At 42.0% G+C, this 22,689-nt stretch overlaps 1 protein-coding gene across 6 annotated transcripts in view; it reads left to right on the top strand.

Moving 5' to 3' along the window:
- The window catches only part of HIBCH (3-hydroxyisobutyryl-CoA hydrolase), a 95,872-nt gene extending 73,975 nt beyond the window's left edge, over positions 1-21,897 (top strand). For all 6 annotated transcript variants that reach the window (XM_032354176.1, XM_032354171.1, XM_032354172.1 and 3 more), the window contains 5 exons: positions 1,889-1,947; positions 2,691-2,772; positions 13,693-13,812; positions 18,587-18,620; positions 21,322-21,897. In XM_032354176.1, the coding sequence (XP_032210067.1) occupies positions 1,889-1,947; positions 2,691-2,772; positions 13,693-13,812; positions 18,587-18,620; positions 21,322-21,437 (411 nt within the window). In that variant the 3' untranslated portion in view covers positions 21,438-21,897. The remainder of the gene's footprint in view (positions 1-1,888; positions 1,948-2,690; positions 2,773-13,692; positions 13,813-18,586; positions 18,621-21,321) is intronic.
- The last annotated feature ends 792 nt before the right edge of the window (positions 21,898-22,689 follow it).

Here is a 22,689-nt window from a genome sequence, read left to right as displayed (position 1 = left end):
CTGTACTTCTCATTGGCCATAAATCAGTGTTCTCATGACCCCTTTCTTAGGTTTGATAATTTGCTAGAATTTCTCACAGAACTTGGAAACATTTAGTGTTTGTTGGTTTAATACAAAGGATACAATAAAGGATATGAATGGATAGTCTGCTGAAGGGTACACAGGGCAAGGTGCGGAAGGGTCTCAAGTCCAGGAGCTTCTGTCCCAGTGAGGGTGGGATGTGCTACTCTCCCCACTTTTTTTTTTTTTTTAAAGATTTTACTTATTTATTTGACAGAGATCACAAGTAGGTAGAGAGGCAGCAGAGAGAGAGGGAAGCATGTTCCCTGCTGAGCAGAGAGCCCGATGCGGGGCTCGATCCCAGGACACTGAGATCATGACCTGAGCCAAAGGCAGAGGCTGAACCCACTGAGCCACCCAGGCGCCCCTCTCCGCTCTTGTGGATGTGTTCATTAACCCGGAGCTCTCCAAACACCATCCTTTGGGGCTTCTGTGGCAGGTTTATTACATAGTCACTGTGGCTGAAGTTACGAGCCATGGGTGATGGAACTCCCATCTCGAACCCCTTTTCCCTCACTGGAAGTGGAGGGAGGCAGGAGCTAGTGGAAGAGTTGGAGCTTGATTAGAAGGTGAGACTGAAAGTTCTTTTCTCATCACAGGTTGTTTCCCCTGGAGACCAGCCCCATTCTTAGGAGCTTTCTGAAAGTCACCTCGTTAATGTACCTGTGATGGAATGAGGCTTGTTATGAATAACAAAGGGCCCATTTCACCTTAATTTAGGGACAAATGACCAAATACAACAAAAGATGTTCTTCTTAAAGAAATTTCAAGGTTTTGGGGAGCTGTGAGCCAGGAATAAAGAACAAATATATAGGCAAAGACTGAATATATATTTATTATTTCATTTTTTAAGATTTTATTTCTAAGTAATCTCTCTATACCCAATGTGGGGCTCAAACCTACAGCCCCATGGTCAGGAGCCACATGCTGTACCCACTGAGCCAGCCAGGTTTCCTTGTATTTCTTATTTTAAATCACGGATCACAAGAGAGATAAATGAAAATTTTGGATTTCAGTCCAAAGTACCAAATTCATAAAAGTACAACATGGGAGAAATGTAGCCTATAACAGCACCGGTTTTAAAAAGAAAAAAAAAAAAAAAAAGACGACGACAACGATAGAACTTTCCCCAAAGTAACTCAAGACTTAGTCCTGTCAGTAAAAACATTGTATCCAAACACACAAAGAGACATGGAGCCGGGCGCACTCTGCTGGGATCCAGTCGTACCTGTAGCGACCGTGTCGGCTCCACACTTGGTAAACTGGAGCTCCGTGGAAGCCGGACCTGACTGTGAGGGGCCAGCAGGCTGCGGTCTGAGAAAAGACGTGGAAGAGGGAGTCACCAGAACCGCAAACGTGAGAGGATGGACTTGGCCCCAAATTTAAAAAAAAAAATCCTGACTACGGTTATTTAGGCATCGCGAGCTCCTTCTCACACTCGTGTTTTCTCTCCCTGAGGTCGTGCTGCAGAGATGTCAGGGATGTTGGTGGGTGTTTTCTGTAGCAAATGGAAATTTGGGCACGGTCACTTCTCCGGTGCCCCACATCCTTAATCGTTGCCATACTTTAGTGATAGTGTAGCAAATAGAATAATACAGCAGTAAAAATAAAAGAACATGTTTTGCTGTCAGCACTTTTGAGAACCAGTCTGGAATAACCCATCTGAGTTTTGAACATGTGGTTACTATTTCTGAGACTGTTGGATATAATTTGACTGAAAGTGATAATCTGTCACAAAGTGTATCATTAAATAGGATAACATTTTAAAGGGTTTTTAGAAGATTTGGGTTGCTTCAAGTAAATTACAAGATTTTTCTTTTTTAAACAGTCCAAGATTGATCAAGACAAGTCTTTTATACTTGAGGAACACATGGACAACATAAACAGGTACTCAGAGGGAGGTCTCAGTATGTCTGTTCTTTTGGAAGGACTGTATTAAATTGAATTTGGTAACACTGTAATTACATTGTGTTCAATAATGCACTGCATTCTGAGATCAGATGGCATGGTACTTGTATTTATTTTGTTTAAAGTAGCTTCTTTCCTACTCTTTTGGGAGGAATATAAATCCATTATACTGAAATAATTTATCTCGCTGATTCATTTTAGTGCAAAACATTTTTTTTTATGGGAACGGAGGCTGGAAAATAACAATTGAATTCTCTTTTATCTTCGTAAAGTCATTTTTTATGGTCTTACAAAGCTGATCAGCAAAAGATTTTTTGTGCAGTGATTTGAGACATTGATAGACTGGCTTAAGGAACAAAGGGGAGGATAGAAACTATTGGAAAATAACACAACTGTCTACATTTTAGAAGCATCAGTTTTTCACAGTCAAGGTATTTATTTATATGTAATAGATGCAAGGAGCATAAGAGAAAATTTCGGCTTTATTTTGCACTAATAAGAGTAGACTGCAAACGCCTACCCAGGGAAGCACTAATAAGAGTAGACTGCAGACGCCTACCCAGGGAAGCAAAGTTTTATTTCATCATCCTGTAAAATAGCTTGGAAAATTTTTTCATTATTGAAATGGAGTTTGGGGAAAGCCTGTGTTTAGATTCATTTCTATTTTGGAAAGAAGAAATTGCTTGCAGATTTGGTGAAATCATGTGTTTCCTTTTTTGTAGTTGGTTCTCGGCCAATACTGTGGAACAGATAATTGAGAATTTACAGCAAGATGGTTCATCTTTTGCCCTAGAACAGTTGAAGGTAATATATGGATCTTTTCTGTCCTGAGTGTGGTGAATCCTTGTGGTAAGGAAGCCTCTCCAGAGCCTCTTGTGTCTGAGCTCCATGGCGGGGACATGAACCACTGCACAGGTTTTGGCGGGGGGAGGGCATTGTCTTTTTTTTTCCCCTGAACTCAGTTGAGTCTCAGAAAGCATTTTCACAAAACCTGTATCTAAACCAATTGCCTTGTCTCCCTGCCGGAAGTTGATAGCAAAGTTGAGCTGTTTTTAGGTCCCGTGACTGTAGCAGAGAGAGATGTCAGCAGGCATGCCTCTTCTTCAGGGAGCCCTCCTTGTCCTGGGGAGAAGCATTTAAGGACATTTTTATTAAAAGTGTTGGGTTACTGGAGTATAGTCTTTTTTATAATGTATTGTAATTCTGCCATGAATCTATAAATTCAGTTGAGTATGCAACAGATCAGTATATAGTCTAAGCAGTAGGTTTAATTAAAAAACAAAACAAACCCAAACGATTCTTTTTAAACTAGTAAGAGGCCCTTCTCTACTCAGAGCTGAGTTTTAAGCAGTGTTTCTTCAGTGTTAGGCACACTTCGATTTTTCTACAATGTGACTCGACTGGTAACAGCAAAACAAAAGCCATTTTTGTGAAAAGGAGTGCATGTGTACTGCCATGCCTGGAGCTGTGAGTGTGCGACTCAAAACATTTCAGACATCTACACAAAGAGAAAGAAGTGTGTTTCCTTCCGCTTTATAGAAAAGCTGTTAATAGCTTGCCCTTATTTGATAGTATTTTTCAGTTTGTAGGTATAATTGTCATGTTTCAATTGTCAGAAAACTTACTGACAAAATACTTGAAGTTTCACCTGTGAAGATAAAAACACTTCCCCATTGTTACTATATTGTCTCTCTCTCTCTTTTTAAAAGATTTTATTTGAGAGCTGCTCTCACACATCAGGGTCGGTAAGGGGCAGAAGGAGAGGGATAAGCAGACTCCCCACAAAGCATGGAGCCTGACAGCCCAAGCAGATCGGGGGGCTCCATCCTAGAACCCCTTGACCTGAGCGGAAGGCAGACACTTAACCGACTGAACTACCCGGCACTCCTCCCATTGTTAACTATATTCCTAACGTGGAAATCCCAAATTAGTCTCGTAGGGTCTTATTTAGTAATTAGAATTCTATTAACATTCAAGGCCAGGCATAAATTAGAGTAGATTGCCCAGTCATATGCTATCTTAACTCACCATAGTAAATTAATGTGAATTTTAACAGCTTTTAGGAATGCTCGCATAAATCTAGACAATCATTTTATATTTCAGGGATTCTGAAGTGAAGCTGGTTCTCTTGTTTCCAGAGCAATATAGAAACTAGCATTCCTGTTTTTCTCCCTAAGCTGTTAATTAGGCACTTAGTACTTTGGTTTGAACATAGTCATGCAGCACGTTACCTCATGCCTGTATGATGTCATTTTAAAGCAGTACAGATGTGCAAGATGACATATTATTTTAAAACCACTGGCCTACTACCCCAGAACCGAGGGATAGAACTCAATATTCTTTCAATATTCTTTCTATTCCTTTGGCAATATGATTAGTCCGCATCCAGAGGAGGGTACCTGGCAAGCCACCCATCACAGCGATGATCACCCTAGGCTAGGGTCACGGTAAGCACTCTTATCAGAAGGACAGGTTTTGGTTTTTGTTCAGATCTGTAGTTCAGATGTGGCTCCAGAATGTTAGTATCTGCTGGAAACATCGTGATGTGAAGATCCAAAATCCCCACTGAGGCTTCTCTGATAGAGCTTACATACAAGGTTTGTTTTAATTATCTCGGCCAGAAACATACACCAAAAAGTAGCCCTGAAGGAGAAAATAGCTTTTGTTGCCTCAGTGAAAGGTTTGCAGATCAAATGTTTGAACAATTTTTTTTTAAAAGATTCTAATACTTGTGTCATTAAGCTTCTAGGATTGCTCCTAACCCCTGTGAGCCCTTCAGGGACTCCTGTCTCCTTCTGTAGATCCTAAGGATCTAGTAATCTGCTTATGGTCCAGATTGCAGCCACCTTCTCTATGTGTAAGGGTTCCTTTCCACAATTGCAAGTGATATCCGTAATCAAAGAAAGATGAGTAGAAGAGATTGAGACCCTACCCTCCCAGAGCCCAACTGTGTCAGCAAGGACACTACGCCAAGGAAAGGTATTTCAGTAGGATCACTAATCCTTAGTGCTAGAGTAGGAAGTCCATGGCCAGAGAGAAAAATAAGAACAAGGAGCAAGATGTCCAGTTAGTGTCCAGGAAGGCGTTCCTGAGCAAATGGCCAGGGAAACCCATGCTGTTTTTGTCTTGTGTTTTAGGTGTTTATTCTTAGTGATCGATATGAGAGAGGAGAGGAGAGAGTAGCCTATTGTGTTAAAGGCTTAAAGGGCATATAAGTTCCTCTTTAAAATATTAGATAACTTTTAAAATTCTTTGGAATTTCTTCTAATTACCAGTGTGGGATTTATGTATTTGTTTACTTTTGAATGTTCATTTTGTGAAGAATAAATCTCAGGTTTATACTTGAAGTTAGTATTTTAGAATATGAAAAGCTACTGTAAAGAAATCATACACATGAAAAATTTGGGAAAAAGGAAAACTAAGGATAAATAGGTATAGATTTTAAGAAAGAAGAACAGCAAAATATTAGAGAAATTAAATTTTAAAGTTTACTAATCTTTCTGTAAGCTTTGAGAATTAGCCATGTACTGTATTATTTTTAAAAATTAAGTGACCGGTGTTCATGAAGAACTAAATGCTACAGAAATTGTCCTTCTGTTGTAAACAACTAGAAAACTGGACAAAATATATGAAATAAGTGTTTGTTAATATTGGACAATGCAGATAGCACAGGACTGATTCCCGAGAGCAAGGAAGCAAACAGAAAAGTCCTAAGATTGGTTTGGTTTCCTTCCTGCAGGAGTTTTCAGAATATTGATCTATAGGCGTTTTAGGTAAAACTCTATAAGACCAGGAAAGAACCAGAAGAAAACAGTAGTTTGGACAGTTAACAGGATTCACAAAGGTCTGGAGACTTCATATTACCATCAGCCAGAAGGTTTACACTTTAGTTGGTGGTGGGGGTAGATTAATACTAAAGTAAAGGCTGTCCAGGCTCCCAAGATAATTCAGTAGGGAAAGAGATCGGTAAATGGTCCTGGAACAACTGGATACCCGTATGTGAGAGGAAGAAGTGCTTGATTCTTCCCTTATCCATGTAGGGAAGGAGAGAATTCTCCTCTGTCTTCTGAGGGTCTCCAGCCCAGCCTAAGCATTAAACTGACATAAGCCGGATAGGTTGATAGGATAAAAGGTACAAAAGATATTGAATTTTTACATGTACATGGGAGCCTGCACAAGAGAATGAAGATATGAGCAAATAACCAGAGCAGGAAGATTTTATGCCTTTTAGACAATTTGTGAAGAATTAACAAGAGAAAGGAGGTTGGTCTAGTGGTAGTAAATGGTGAAGAAGGAACTGGGAAGGTAAGGGTTGGTTTAACAAGGGTTATTTGTATAAACGTCTGGGCTGCATGTTCCCTATCTGGTGAAAGACTGTCTTCCTTCTGCTACACACAGGGCATCTTTCACATAGGAGTTTTATTTCCTGGAACAAAGGGAGGGTCATACTGTTTCTCAAGTGCCTTTAACTCAAAATAACCAATATGCCTAAGTGTCCTGTCTTGAAGTAACGTGCTCTGAACTCCACCGTATGCAAGTCAAAGTGGATTATGCACCTAAATACAGGAGCTAAAACTGTACCACTTCTAAAAGAAAACAGAAAATCTTTGTGACTTTGTGTTAGCCAAGACTTTTTAATGCAAAAAGCAAGAGCTACACAGAAGAAAATTAATAAGTTGATCTTTATTATAATTAAATACTTTTCTTCTTTGAAAGGCACTATGAAGAAAATAGACCACATCTGGGAAGACATATATTTGCAAAACTCATATTTGATAACAGGGCTTTATTGTATATAAAGAACACTTGTAAGTTAATGAGAATACAAACAGTGCACCTAGAAAATGGGAATCTAGACATTTCACCAAAGAACATGTATGAATGGCCAGGAAGCACGCATAAAAATGCTTAAGATCTTTAATCATTAGGAAAATGCAGATTAAAACCACAGTGAGATGTCACTGTGCATCTGCTAGAGTGGCTAGCATGTAAAAGGTGGACTGTACCAACACCCTAGTGTTGGTAAGGGAAGGGAACATCGACAACTCACACTGCTGGCAGAAAAGCCGTTTGGCAGCCTCGTAAGTTAGATGTACATTTACTGCAAGACCCAACAGTCCCGCCCCGAGGGATTTACCCAAGAAAAATGTAAACATATGGCTACGCAGATGCTTTTCCTCACACGTTCATAGTAACTTCATTATAATGGCCCCAAACTGGAACTCCGCTTGACTGTGGGAAGGGACGAGTTAGCGCTGCGTGACACAGCGTGGATGCGTCGCGGAAGCAGTGTGCCGGGTGGAAGCAAGCAGACACGACACACAGAACTGCTTACTTTGGATTTTATTTTTATGAAATTCTAGAGAATACAAAATTACAGGGATAGAAAATACATCAGTTATGTGCGGGTAGAGTTGAGGGAAGGCGAACTTCGTGGTGATGAAAATGTTCCAAATCCTGGGGCGCCTGGGTGGCTCAGTGGGTTAAAGCCTCTGCCTTTGGCTCAGGTCATGATCTCGGGGTCCTGGGATCGAGCCCCGCATCAGTCTCTCTGCTTGGCAAGGAGCCTGCTTCCTCCTCTCTCTGCCTGACTCTTTGCCTACTTGTGATCTTTCTCTCTGTCAAATAAATAAAATCTTAAAGAAAAAAAATGTTCCAAATCTTGATTGTAGGAGTGGTTGCACAACTGTATACATTTATCAAGCGTTACAGAACTCTTCACTTAAAATGAGTGAATTTTATATCTTAAGTTACATGTGAGTAAAGCTAATTATTTAAAAAAATCAAAACATACCTAATTATATTTAAAAAACAGTTTGACATATAGAAGTAGGTATTTGATTTGCTGAAGGTACCCATTACACTGTGCTGTTTATTGCTATGAGTAAGAGTAATTTAATGGTAGTGTTGCTGGGTACATTGTGTCTTTGGAGGAGGAGGACAGTAAACCGTAAAGGGGAAAATACATCAATATGTGTAAGCAGGAAACAGCTTTCCGGTGATGGATCCACTGGTGGTTATCAATGACCCTAAAACACTATCGTGAGCATTTGGGAGATCATGAAAGAGTGGTACTTGATTCTTTCGACATTATCTTTGCCCTTTTATTTAAATTGCTAAGGCTTTTAAGAAATTACTGGAAAAGTCTTAAGATACGATTGCAGAAAGCACTCTTGTTGGACTGGCTCTAAGCCTTTGCTGTAGATAAAAGAAGTACCAATTCCCATTTCTTTAAAGTAGTATTTGGTCTTTATATAATAGGACCCTTCAGAATGATAAAGAATATATTTAAAAATAAAAATGTTTCTGTGAAACTGCAGTATGCTATGAATTAGACTGATTTGCTTTAGTGCAGGTATTTTGTATTTCTGTTGGTTTATTGTCAATCTGAAACTTGGAAAAGATTTATAGGTATAAGTACAAAATATGTAAGATTATTTAGAAAAGTATTCACTGTTCATAGTATAGAAAATACAAATGATCCAAATATACACAAATTCCTAATTGTTGGGGTTCCTTTTGGAGTTAAATCTGACAGCCTAGACTTGTAGAGAATGTCATAAGTGACATCCTTTTTTTATAAAGAAAAACCTCTGTAGCTTCTTTTCTAAGATCATCTCTAAATCAGAGAAGGATTTGGAGCTTATATGTCTGTATTGTCCCTTCAAAGAAGCCTGAGGCCAACTTGGTAGAATTTTTCTAATTGTATCATTAAAGGGTTGTTGAAAATATTGTTCTTTTAATTGTATTAGTATAGGCTTGTTGGATAATGCATATCAAACAGTATGTTATTGAGTGTTCTGGTAGATGCTGAAGGGAGAGGTAGAGGGCGTATCCTGAGTTTTTCTTTTGTTGGAAATCCCTAAGATTTGGTAAAACTTAAGAAGAGTTCCTAGGACTCTTACCAAAAAAGCAGTGACTGTAATGCTGATAACGCTCTGAGTGCAGCCATGTCTCGGTCACTGTTGTCTCCTCGGAAGTGTCTGATGCATAGTAGACGCTCACTAATACTGAATGGAGACGAGAATGTGAATTATGTGATAAAAATATAGGAAAAAAGAAGTTGGCTCTTTGGCACACATGAGACAGCTTATTTTTAAAGGGCCGGATAATTTAGTTACGGCACTAACCAGTGTTTTACCAAGAAGGAGAAATATGTTCACCAGGTTGTGTGGTTGCATGACCGTATCCATACACATTTCTGACATAGCTGAAGATCCGAGTCCTCATCATTTGTCCAGTGTTCTGGAAGAGTCTCCGTGTTCCCTTTGTAATGAATGAGGCTCTATTACATGAGCTCCTTTAACTCTCTTGCATCATCCTTTTGATTCCTCTGACCCGTGTCTCCCTTTTTGCTGAGGGAAACATCCCCAAATGTACTTTCATTCCATCCTTTCCTGCCTCATTGAGGAGCTACTTGGCCATCAGTCTTCTCCATCTTTCAGTTAGCTGTAAAATTTTACCTTCTTGGGTGACTGCACATTTCCTTCTGCCCTTATTTTCAAAAACTTTCCTGCTCTTAGAAAAAGCCTTCTCTTGGGGCGCCTGGGTGGCTTAATGGATTAAGTCTCTGCCTTCGGCTCGGGTCATGATTCCAGGGTTCTGGGATCGAGCCCCACATCTGCTCAGCAGGGAGCCTGCTTCCCGCTCTCTCTCTGACTGCCTCTCTGCCTACTTGTAATATCTCTCTCTGTGTCAAATAAATAAAATCTTTAAAAAAAAAAAAAAAGAAAAAGAGAAAGAAAAAGCCTTCTCTTAACAGTTTTTCCTCAAGCTGCCATCCTGACTTTGTCTTCCCCCCTTGCCACCAAAACTATACAAGTAAGTTTTTATTAACTCCTGTCACCTGACATGATGTCTTCTCCGTCTTTTCTTCTTGACTTTTCATCAGCCTTTGGCATTGATTACCTCTATAACCTTGTGTGTAGAGTGAAGTAGACTTTGGGATTGTCAGGCTGGCGTTTGGACTCCTCTCTGAGTGACCTTGGATAAATTCTTACCAGGCTGGTTTCCGCGTTTGTACAGCGTACACACATGTGAGCGAAGGGAAGTGTGCTCAGTACCTACTCCTTCCCTTCCCTTCCCTGTTTGGCTTGGTTTCTGGCTCCTTGCACTATCCATTTTTGGGGTAGATAGTATTACAGTCTCCATCTGAGAAATGAAGAAACTAAGATCAATCATGTAGAAGGTGGTGGGGCCGGAATTCTACCACTGAGTTGTGGACTGTAGAGTTCAAACCCTGAGTCTCTGTGCCTGATTGCCGGTATACTAAGAATCGTTGGAAACTAGTTTTCCTTGGGTTGTCAGTGCACAACCTATTTTCTAACGTGGTGTCTCTTAACAGGAAATCTCTTTAATTACTGATTCATTAAATGTCTTAACCAGTGGAGCTTTTCAATTGAAATTTTCTTCCCTTTTTTTTTCTAGTGTATTTATGTGTGCATGACACAAGCACAAACACCTGGAGCCCTTACTATGTGGCCATGTTTTCCTGTCTGTCTCATCCATTCTTCCACCCACCCCTGCCCCCCGATAACCACCAGTTCTCTGTATTTAAGTCTGGTTTTTTTTTCTTTGTTTATTTGTTTTGTTTCTTAAATACCACATTAATGAAATCATATGGTATTTCTTTTTCTCAGGCTTATTTCACTAGCATTATCTGCATGAGGTCCATCCATGTTATTGCAAAAATCAAGATTTCATTCTTTATTATGACTGGGTAATACACCATTGTATATACGTGCCACGTCTTCTTTATACATTCACACTTGGGTTCCTTCTGTATCCTGGCTACTGTAAATAATGTTGCAATAAACATAGGGGTGTGTGGATCTTTTCATATATAGTATTTTTGTTTTCTTTGGGTAAGTACCTAGTAGTGGGATTAATGGATCATATGGTAATTCTATTTATAATTTTTTCGAGGTACCTCCATAATGTTTTCCACGGTGGCTGCACCAGTTTATATTCCTACCAACAGTGCATGAGGGTTCCTTTTTCTCCATATCCTCACCAACGCTTGTTCCTTATCTTTTTGATACTGGCCATTTGACAAGGGTATACTGTATCTCATGGTGGTTTTGATTGTATTTCACTGCTGATCAGTGATGTTGAATATCTTTTCATGTGTTTGTTGGCCATGTTTATGTCCTCTTTGGAAGAATGTCTGTTCATGTTTTTTGCCTGTTTTTTAATTGGATTGTTTGTGTTGAGTTGTAGAAGTTCTTTATATATTTTAGATATTAATCCCTTATTGAATGTATCATTTGCAGATATCTTCCCCCATTCAGTAGGTTGCCTTGTCATTTTGTTGATGGTCTCCATCACTGTGTAAAAGCTTTTTATTTTGGTGTAGTCCCTCTAATTTATTTTTGCTATGTTTCCCTTGCCTTAGGAGACACATATAGGAAAATGTTTCTACTGGCAGTGTCAGAATTACTACCTGTGTTTTCTTTTAGGGGTTTTGTGGTTTCAGGTATCACATTGAGATCTTTGATCCATTTTGAACTTATTTTTAATATGCTGTATGAAAGTGGTCCAGTTTCTTTCTTTTGTGTGAAGCTGTCCAGTTTCCCCCACCATCTGTTAATGAGCCTCTCTTTCCCCCATCGTATATATATCCTGCCTCATTTCTTACAGATTAGTCGTCCATGTAAGTGTGGGTTTATTTCTGAGGTCTCTTTCCATTCCATTCCATGTTTTATAGTATTACTACAGCTTTGTAGTATTATCTTGAAATCTGGGATTTTAATACCTGCAGCTTTCTTCTTTTTTCTCAAAATTGCTTTGGCTGTTTGGGGTCTTTTTTGGGTCCATATGGATTTTAACATTATTCTAGTTCTTTGGAAGATGCTGCTGGTATTTTGATAGGGATTGCATTAAATCTGTAGCTTGCTTTGTGTAGTATGAACATTTTAACAATACTGGTTTTTCTAATCCATGAGTATGGAATATCTTTCTGTTGTTTGTATCATCTTCAGTTTCTTTCATCAGTGTTTTATAGCTTTCAGCATACAGGTCTTTCACCGCCTTGGTTAAGTTTATTCCTAAGTATTTTATTATCTTTGGTGCAGTTGTAGATGGGATGGTTTTCCTGTTAAGTGGCCTTTTTAATAAGAGTAATTGGTAGCCAACTGAGGAAGTATGGCAAAGAGAGTTTGTGTTTTGAGAATTCTAGATTGTATATAAAGTGCAGTTAGCCTAACACAGGCAGTTAGTCATAATGGTAGTGCTGAGGTACGTGATTGTGGGCTTTTATACTACAGCCTTTTGGAAAGGGAACTATAGCTTCATTGACTTTGTAGACTAGAAAAGATAGAACGTGGTTATGTCACTCCTCAAGTACAGCTTTCAACACCGTGAGTGAAGCTCTTCCAGATGGTCACCTGGGTCATGTGGTTCACCTGTGTCATTGCTCTTGCTAGAGAAAACCAGTGGTTTTGTCAGCAAAATGGACCCCTTGTCTACTTGCCTGTGAAAAGGAGGGGCCTCCTAGCATAGTACGCAGACTGCTGTGCAGGTGCCATCATCCTCATGGTCTGTAACCAGAAAGGGGAGACCGTGGAGTGGGAGTGCTTCGGGGGCATTAAGAGAGATCATGTGCATGCAGCACTGAGGGCAGAAGGGTGAGTTCCGATGAAGATGAATCAGATGCATGAAAAGGCTTAGTTTCTTTTCTCTCTTTCTCACCTTTTCTTCAGCATTGTGACTGTAGGTAGGACACTGACTTCCCTGAACTTTTCCTGTACAGTAGTCATCTATGTAAGTTCCAGCAGCTGTTAGGTCAGATCCTGCCCTGTCCGTTTGGCGTGTTCTCTGAATCTGCATGCCACACTTGAGGACACTGCAGAGAACCTGGAATCTTGATGGGGGAGTTCTTTGAACTCAGGAACTGAAATTTCTGCCTTTGAGACAATCACTCAACAACAGGCTTGAAAGCTGTATTGCAGTTATGAAGACCAGGGCAAGCATCAGATTTACCTAGCCCATGATAGATATACACAGCAGATTTACGTAGCATTTTACGTAGCATGTGCAGCAGCCGCTGGTCACAGTCACACAAGTGCGTCAGAACACTAGTAACACCATCTTTAAATTCAGAAGGAAGGGGCGCATGGCACTGTGGCCAAGGAGTCCGGCCTGTTACTGTTCCTTTATTAAGTATTTAAATACTATAGAAGACCACCTCATGGTGTCTTGTTTTCTCTTCTTAATTTTAAGGGTAAGCAGATTTATTTTTAGATAAAGAGTGTAGTTCAGTTCAAACACTTCTCTATAGTCGCAAAATGGGAAGGAAAGAGCTATACTGTACCTTTTTTATATTATATTTTATATTATAAAGTATAATGTTCTCTGATATCTTAGTTGTTTGTAAGATGTATATTAATTTTACTTCAGCATAATCACTGTTTGCTTACCTAGTTGGGATCATAATTTATGGCAGGCAGCTACAAAAATATGGATTTCTTTTGTTAATTTATGGGTATAGCATTTATTCCACTGGTGGAATGATTTGTTTCGTTATTACAGGAGATTAGAAAACCATTGGTGCTTTGACAGGATGAGGTTATGGCATAATCTCACTTTTATGAAACTGCTAGGTGAAGGTACTGTATAAAAGGAGCAAATTTTAATAAGATTTACATCAAAATTCAGCTAATTTGTTATAGACAATAAAGGAACACTTGGGCTAAAACTAGTAAAAAAAATTTTTTTCTCCCACAGATAATTAATAAAATGTCCCCAACATCCCTAAAGATAACACTAAGGCAGCTCATAGAGGGCTCTTCAAAGACCTTGCAAGAAGTATTTACTATGGAATATCGGCTGAGTCAAGCTTGTATGGTAAGAATTTAAAAATATATATATATATTTTCTATTTATGAAAGTAATAGATATTCATTGTGGAGCATGTAAAATACAGAAAACTATAAACAAAACCCTTAAAACTGCGTGTTAATCTGCTCTGTGGAAGCACAACAGACCAGCTAGCTTAAGGGGCATGGGACTGTCACGCTGGCACTGTTCTTGAGTTGAGCTCTTAGGAAACAATGATTACATTTGTGTGTTAAGTATAAGAAAGCCTCTGGTCTCAGGTGGGGTTCAAAATAGAAATAAACCATTTTTCAGGCCTGCTCTCTGACCTTTGGGCAAGAAGCATGAACTCGGTAAATCTGAATCCCCTCACTGGTAAAATGAGGAGTGTATGTCTGTAAAATGTAGGAATGGGTGTTACTAGTTTGTTCCGTGTCTTAATTAATAGATTAACATTGAGAATAACATTGTAAATACACTTGAAATAGACCAGTGACATAGATTATTAATTTAATGAGACATTTCAGAGTCATGGAGACTTCTTCTAGATGATAAACTCTTTGAAAGCAGAATCATTGATTTTGGGCTATATGTAGAGGGCTCTTAGATTAATTTATGGCCTAAAGGAAATACTTTGCTTAGTAACTAGAAAGTAGGTCTCCCTAATGGATTTTCATATCTTGAAATAGTTATTAAGGTATTCAAAGTAGTTCATCTAACTATAAATAAAACTCTATTAGTCACTTTAATCTTGAAGTCACACTTCTAGTAAGATGTAAGTAGCAGCTGAAGTCTGCTGTTAAGAGAAGTACTGTGACAGGCGCTTCACAGGCATCCTCTCCATTACATTTGACACTATTTCTAGAATGATAGGAGCTGTTCTTGTCTCCACTTTACAGATGAGGAAACTGGCACAGAGAGGTAACGTGCCTAAGTGGTTTGGCTATTAAGTGGCAGACACATGTATGTGAAAGCGGGTGGGCTCACTCTGGGGCCTGCTCTCCTGACCACTGCCCAGTGAACCCCACAGTCCATGTTTTCCACCATACATTTACTGCCCTGCCTGGATTGATCAGTTCTTTCCTTCAGCAAGTATGCTAGCTGTGTTGCTGGGCACAGTGCTAGGTGTTACGTTGTGGAAAGAATGACTAGTCCTTGTTCTTGTGGAATTTATAGTCTACTGAGACTATGAAGAACAAGTAAGCAAAGTAAGTAAAATAATTACAAATTGTGGTTATTGCTCCAAAGGGAACATACGAGTTGATGATAGAAGAGAATGGTGCAGGGGCAGGAGGGAGTCGGAGAGACAAAGGGAGGACATCTTGGAGTTGTCGCTCATCTGTGACCTAGCGAGTAACGAGTGTGTTGAGAAGTTCTTGGGTTACAGCAGTGGATGATTTGGTTGCATCTGCTCTAAGAAGGTAGTTGCTGCTGCTGGACGGAGATGGGTTTGGACGGGTTCCAGAGTGAATGGAGAGACCAGATAGTTCAGTAGTCCAGTTGCGGAGTAGTAGTGGCTTAGAGGAACGTGGTAGCCCTGGACAGGAGTGAATGGTTTGGAGGACCAGTGAAAGAGACAGAACTGATAGGTCCTGATGAGTGTGGGGGAAGGAAAGAGTGCCTGTGGCAGTTGGAGTTTGGAGGAGGTGTGGGTGAGAGATTTAAGTCTGAAAGACATTAGAACACTTTTTTAAAAAAGAAACTTTGGAGGGGGCGTCTGGGTGGCTCATTCGGCTAAGCATGTGACTCTTGATTTCAGCTCAGGTCACCATGGGTCATGAGATCAGCCCCGAGTCTCTGCGTCAGGCTCCGTGCTCAGGGGGGAGTCGGCTTGAGATTCTCCAGTCCATGCGCGCGCTCTCTCTGAATAAAGACAATCTTAAAAAGAACTTTGGAGATTCATTTACTTAGTCAATAGAAAAGCTTACCATGTCCCAGGCACTGGAAGAGGTACCCAGAATGCGTGGGTGAGCCAGATGGACACAGTCTCTGCCGTCCTGGAGCTGGCTAGTGGGGGAGGCGGGTCAGAAGCCGGAAGCTGTGAAGGACAGTCTCTGGCCGTAGGTCCCCGGAGCGACAGTGAAGCGCGAGGGTATGACATAAAGCGGGGGGCGCGGTGGGGCTGGCGAGCGGTCGAGCTTACGGACGGGGCTCACTGGCGACCTGGCGGAGGAGATGGCGTTTGAGTGAAGACCTGAAGCAAGTGAGGGAACGGGCCGCGCGGTCCGGGGGAGGCAGCAGGCAGGGCCAGCCGGGGCGCTGAGGCAGGGCTGCGCCCCGCTGTGTGCGGCCGCAGGGCGCTGGCCGGCGCGGGGCGGGGTCCATGAGGGAGAGCGACGAGGGCGGCGCCCACAGGGTCGGGAAGGGCCGCGGAGCGCAAGGGGCCGGAGCCGAGGAGACGGGAAGCCGCCGGTGCTTCCGAGTAGAGAAGCGACCTCCTCTGTGTGGCAGAACCGGCGGGTCCGATGCCGCCGCGCCGGACGGAAGGGACCCGAGGTCGCCGACGGACAATGGACCCGAGGTCGCCGACGGACAGTGGACCCGAGGTCGCCGACGGACAGTGGACCCGAGGTCGCCGACGGACAGGGGACCCGAGGTCGCCGACGGACAGTGGACCCGAGGTCGCCGACGGACAGGGTACCCGAGGTCGCCGACGGACAGTGGACCCGAGGTCGCCGACGGACAGTGGACCCGAGGTCGCCGACGGACAGTGGACCCGAGGTCGCCGACGGACAGGGGACCCGAGGTCGCCGACGGACAGGGGACCCGAGGTCGCCGACGGACAGGGGACCCGAGGTCGCCGACGGACAGTGGACCCGAGGTCGCCGACGGACAGTGGACCCGAGGTCGCCGACGGACAGTGGACCCGAGGTCGCCGGACGGAAGGGACCCGAGGTCGCCGACGGACAGTGGACCCGAGGTCGCCGACGGACAGTGGACCCGAGGTCGCCGACGGACAGTGGTAGGCGCCCGCCCGAGCCGAAGCGCGGCACCTGCGGCGGATTAGAGAAGGCAGCGGAAGAGTACAGGACAGCGGCGGGACAATCAGCGCGCGGTCGGGAAAGCAGGAAGTCCGCGTGCCAGGGAGGGAGCATCCCGAGGTGTCCGGTGGGGGACAAGGCGGCGACAGCGGGCTCGCGGGATGTGGGCGCGCCGCGTCGGAGCAGTGCTGGGCGGAAGCTCGAGCGAGTGAGTGAGTGGGACCCGGACCGGCGGAGGCCCTGCGCCTTCCTCTCTCTTCTCGAAGCGAGTGCGGTGGAGCCGGGACTGGAATCAAGTGAGGTTCCTTGTTACTGTGCAAGGTGGAAGATGCTGGAACACGTTTATGAGCGATGGGGAATGACCCAGTAGAGACAAAAGCTGATGTTGACAGCGATGGGAGTTAGCACTCCCGAGCGCTCACTGTGTCGGGCACTGTGCTGGCCTGCGCAGCAAGATAACCCTCCCGTGGATGGTGCGGCATTGTCATCCCATATAAGGAAACCTGGCATTGGAGAAGGTAACTAGCCCAGGTCACGTCGTTCTGTTTAGTAGAGGCAGTGGGTGTGCCCAGACACTTGTTGCTGTTTTTTTAAAATCAACATATATCATTGGTTTCAGAGGTTCAGGTCTGAACCTCTGATTCATCAGTCTTAAATAATACCCAGCGCTTGTTCCATCACGTGCCCTCTTAATGTCCGTCACCCAGTTACCCCATCCCCCCAGGCCCCCACACCCCACCCCTCACCCCTCCACCACCCCTCAGTTCGTTTCCTGCAGTTAGGAGTCTCTTGGGATTCGTCTCCGTCTCTGGTTTCATCTGGCTTTTTTCTTCCCTCTCTTCCGCTATGATCCCTCTTCTGTTTCTTGAATTCCACATAGTAGTGAGATCGTTTGATAATTGTCTTTCTCTGACTGGCTGATTTTGCTTAGCATAATTCCCTCTAGTTCCATCCACGTCATTGCAAATGGGAAAATTTCTTTTTTGATGGCTGAGTAGTATTCCATTGTTTATACCTACCACATCGTCTTTATCCATTCGTCTGAGCCCAGATATTTGAACTGCAGTCAATCACTGAGTTTTGCTGCCTACACTGATGATGCCAGGGCTAAAAATAGAGACAGATGACCTTCTCAAGCACAGTCCTTGAGAAGAGAGAGATGAGTAGCAATGGTGGGGGAGGGGAGGAGAACAGGCCTTTGAAAGAGCTTTCTGTGTAGTTAGGAAAGGGAAGGCATGGTACGGAGGGTTGTAGTTGGGCTGCAGGTAGTTGAGGGGTGAGAAGCTGCAAATGTTCGTGGCTTAGCGCTTCTCTTTTTGTAATGAAGTAGGAAGTTGAGTCATGAGAATACAGTGAGAGAAAAATTTGCCAGGTTGAGAAGGCAGAAGACAGTTGAAATCATCTTGGGAAGTGAGGAGAACATGGACCATTGGGCAGTTTTCCATGCCTGTTTGAGATTTGTGGGCATGAATCTTAAATGAAGCCAATCACAGATTTTCCTGCACCAAGATTTAGCCCCTTGAAAGCAGGCAGAGGCAGATGGTAGGGGCAGGTGGTGCTGGGATCTTGTCAGGACAGACTCAAGGGGAGAGAAAGCCTTGAAGGAGATGAGGGCATTTTCAGGGGAAAGTGACCACAGTAAAGTGGTGAAAAGTCGTCGGGCTTGAGCAGACCCGGATCGGAGGTGGTGATAAGAGAGTGGGTTGTACACGCGGTCCAGCCTCTGTTGATTTCAGGCTGTGGCCCTGGGAGTGGAGAAGACAGAGCAGCACTGGGAATAAGGATGCCTGGAGATTCACCATTTAATCTCAATTTTCTTTCAGGGAGGCCATGACTTTTATGAAGGTGTTAGAGCAGGTAAGTGATGATTGTTTTCTTCCTATTATGGAAATAGGATTTGTGAGCATATACTGTGAATCAAAGATAATAGTTGTTTTATTAGTGAAAATTCCACTTTCGTAAAGATTGCAAAGTCGTTCCTTTCTTATTACCAGCTGGTACATAAGGGAATATCAGTCCTTGAAATCAGTATTCTTTGGAAAATTCACATAACCTGTGTCACTACTCCCTAATTTGTATGTAAGAGGTAATCCTGCTTCTCCAGTCGCATGGACTGCCTCTGCTAAGGACAGCTGGGTCTGAAAACTCACTCTACTGCTGGAGCCTTGGAAAACTGCTTTTATTCCCTTGTAAGAAGCCTCGGGCCCCTCCCCCCCTCTCTAGTACTGGCCTGGCGGCTCCCTACTGTTACCTCTTCACCTGTACCTGAGCAGTTAAACACTGACATTGAAAAAAAAATGACATAATTAGTAACATCTGCTAATCTTCTTAGTAATTTGTTTTTATCATCTCCAAAGGTAGCATACTTAGAGGAAGTGAAATGGTTCATTTTTTGCTCGTAGCAAATCTGTATCCCCATAAGTAGTAGCCATCATTTATGTTGCATGAGTGAGTTCTTCCTTTTGCATGTGTTTTGCTATCTAAGTTTTTAATGTTTTTATGGATTGCTTTAATATAGTAGAGACTCTGTATATACTTTATCTGAATAAAAGATTAGATTCTCTGAGCCATATGTAAACTTTGATAAAGACTGGTCACTGTAGTAGAATTCTCTTAACTTACAGCACAACATCAGAAATAAGCAAGGATTCAAATCCTTTTAGAGGACTCGGAATTGAGTCAGAGGAAATGGCTGTATGTTTTTATAAAAACAAGTAAAATGTGCATTTTCCCACTAATTCCCTGCAAATTCTTGCTGCGTGTGGATCAGAGGCTGGACCTTTGATATTAGGAGGACCTGTGTGCCCCTTGGGTTTTAATGCGTTAGGATTCATAACGCAGGAGCTTATCAAGCCACTTTTAATGAAGAGAGAGTATACTGCCTCATCTCTCAGCACAACCTCCCTGTTTTGCAAGCAGCATCTATCTGGGTCAGACTGTTTGCTGTGCTTGCATAATAACCAAATGTTTGCTACAGTTTGCTAATTATAAAATATGTTAGCAAATTAGATAAAATAAACTAGCAAATTTAGGGGAATGGTTGTCAAAAATTCCCTTAACAGCTAAAATAAGCTGCTTCCTGGTTATAGAAGAAAATAAATACAGATTTCAGCAGAACTAGAGAGTTACCAAAAGGAATTTGAGTGGGTGCCTCATGAGACTTGAAAGAACCTGAGCTGTCTACATGGCAGGAACTTGTTATATCTGTGCTAAGTAAAAAAAATTCTGTCTGTGAGAACATACAGCTTTTATTAATATTCTTTCCTTTTGCCCTTCAGCAGACTGTCGGAGAGGTAAATACCATGATAGCTTTAGCCAGAGGGCTTTAAGGGAAGAGATTCTTGAAGAAAGGAATGTTCCAGAATTGCTTTTACTTATGCTGTTTGGGGAATCTAAAACTGTCAGATTGGCAGGGATCATAACATCAGTGTTACCACTGATCCTGATACCAGCTAGAAACCTGGAACTAGGCAGCCCAGACTTAAAGACCTCCAGTGTGGGGCACCGGAGTGGTGCTGGCAGTAGAAGCATCCAAGTGTTGGTCTGCGTCAGGTCAGATCTCAGGCTCGTGAGACGGAGCCCTGCATCAGCCGCTGCCCTCAGCGGGCTCTGCTCGAGAGTCCATCTTCCTCTCCCGTGGTCCCCGCCCCCCCTTGTTCGCTCACTTTCTAAAATAAATAAATCTTAAAAACAAACAACAAAAAAACCTCCAGTATCCCCCCAAATTATGCACATTTTAAGCATGGTTAACCATACTAAGTGTAGTCCCCCCACTATTTTTTTTGTACGAAATAATACAGAAGGATCCTGTATACCTGTCACCAAGTTTTCCCAAGCAGTAATGGCTAGAATATAGTCATATACTCTCCAACCAGGAAACGGACAGCCCCTTTCCTGTTTAAACGACAGGTTTGCCAGTTGCCTCATCCTTATGATCCGACGGGGATGCTGCGTGGCCACAGTAAATGATGACTGCACCGTAATAGGAGAAGTAGTTTCTTGGGATAACCTGAAGACAGTCTGCTATTTAATTCAGAGCTGTGTGAACTAGAGGATTCAGCAGAACAGCAGTATCCACATTGAACTGTGCATAAAGTCACCCCCGTCCCTCTACTTCAAGTAATTTTCCTTTCAATTCAATGTGGAGGAGTTTAGAAGGCAGATCTGGGCCCTCCACCCTCCCTTGCCTTCCCTTTAAACCACACCAACTCGGGTTTTAGCTGCTTTATAACAGCAAGATTTCATTTACAGTTTTGTCTGAAGAAGACTAAGGCTTGAGCCACATTAGTTCATAGGCTGTGTTCCAGGTGCAGGCATCGGACTTGGTGCAGCGGGAAGTGACCACATGAGTCATCATCAGTACGTTCCTGTCCATCCAAATCCTATGGAGCTTTAATTTAAAAGAAAAATGGAATACATGCAAAAATTTTAACTTTGCAGGAAAAAATGTGCTAGACAAAATATGTCTTGTGTAAGGTAGTTTCTGTCAATTTAATAATTAAAATCTGGTAATACTGGAAGGAAACATACTAACATTTCTTATGTCTTCACTTGACAGTTTTAATAGATAAAGACCAGAGTCCAAAGTGGAAACCAGCTGATCTAAAAGAAGTTACTGATGAAGATTTGAATAATTACTTTAAGTCTCTGGGAAGTAACGATTTGAAATTCTAAGGTGACTAGATTTTTAAGGTATTATTTTGGAGCACATGTTGGCAAACTATAGTACATGGGCCAGATCTGGCCTGCTGCCTGTTGCTGAGTTTTCCACAAGCTAAGAATGTTTTCTGCATTTTTAAATGGTTGAGGGAAAAAAGAATCAACTACTAATATGTCATGACACGTGAAGGTTACATGCAATTTCATATCTGCGCTCATAAGTGAATATTGACTGGTGTGTCACTACACTTGGCTATTTACCTGTTGTCTGCGGCTGCTTTGAGTAGTGCAACAGATACCTTAAGGCCTGCAAAGCCTAAAATACTATCATCCTTTTGAGAAAATGTTTGCCAGCCCGTTTTATAAAAATGGGAAAATTAGGAGGTCTTAAATATCTAATTGAAATGAGAACCTTATGTTTTGGTTTTGGGTAGTAGTTTTTATGTTGATTAAATAAACATATGTATAGATTATTAAAAAAAAAAAAACCTGGAATTTTTTGGCTATTTTGTTAATGCTTCAGAGAATTTTCTGGATATATAAACCTGTTTTAAAGTAATTATGTTACTATAGAAGTGTTCCTTTTATAATATTAGAAATCTCTGGCAAAGTGAAAAGGTTTTTCTGCGGTTGTCTCTGGTATTACTGACTCAGCTTTTATCTTCCCTCAAATTAACCAGAATCCTTCCCTGTGGTGAAAGTGATGGTTGTTTTGTAGGATTTGTGAGTCTGAAAAAATGAGGAATTAGGAAACGCCAATCTCTAAAATAGAGAGCATTGCTTTTTACAATTTACATTAAACTTGGGTGTGATAAGTTATTTGCTGTTACATAGTATAAATCAGGAGGGGGGGGGGGAAGGACTTTTTGTTAGAATAGAAATACATTCCAAAACTGTTGACAAAATAAGTTTTTCTTAAGGTACACAAGAACCTGCAGGGTGTTCCAGACTTGGGACATTAAAGTCAGGGCAAGAATAATCTTTAAAGCTCAGTTTATCGTTTTTTTGTGACAGAATTTTCCCTTCATCCCAAACCACTCAGAAACGAAGAGAACTTCTGGTTTTTAAGAACAGAAAGTGGCAAAACTGAAAAAGACATCAGAGGTCACATCCTGCACCCTTCTTATAGGTGAGGGAACTGCAATCTGGGAGTTGCTTTGAATTTTCTAAATATTTAACATGAAGCATCCCCCCCGCCCCGCGCCAAAAGTCATGAACAGATTTCGAGTACAGATGGCATGGTAGTGGACATGTTTACATTCATATT

This window comes from Mustela erminea, chromosome 8, assembly GCF_009829155.1.
Source record: "Mustela erminea isolate mMusErm1 chromosome 8, mMusErm1.Pri, whole genome shotgun sequence".
Lineage (NCBI taxonomy): Eukaryota > Metazoa > Chordata > Mammalia > Carnivora > Mustelidae > Mustela > Mustela erminea.
The sequence above is the reverse complement of the archived record's forward strand: the minus strand, read 5'-3'. Positions and strand labels throughout refer to the sequence as shown.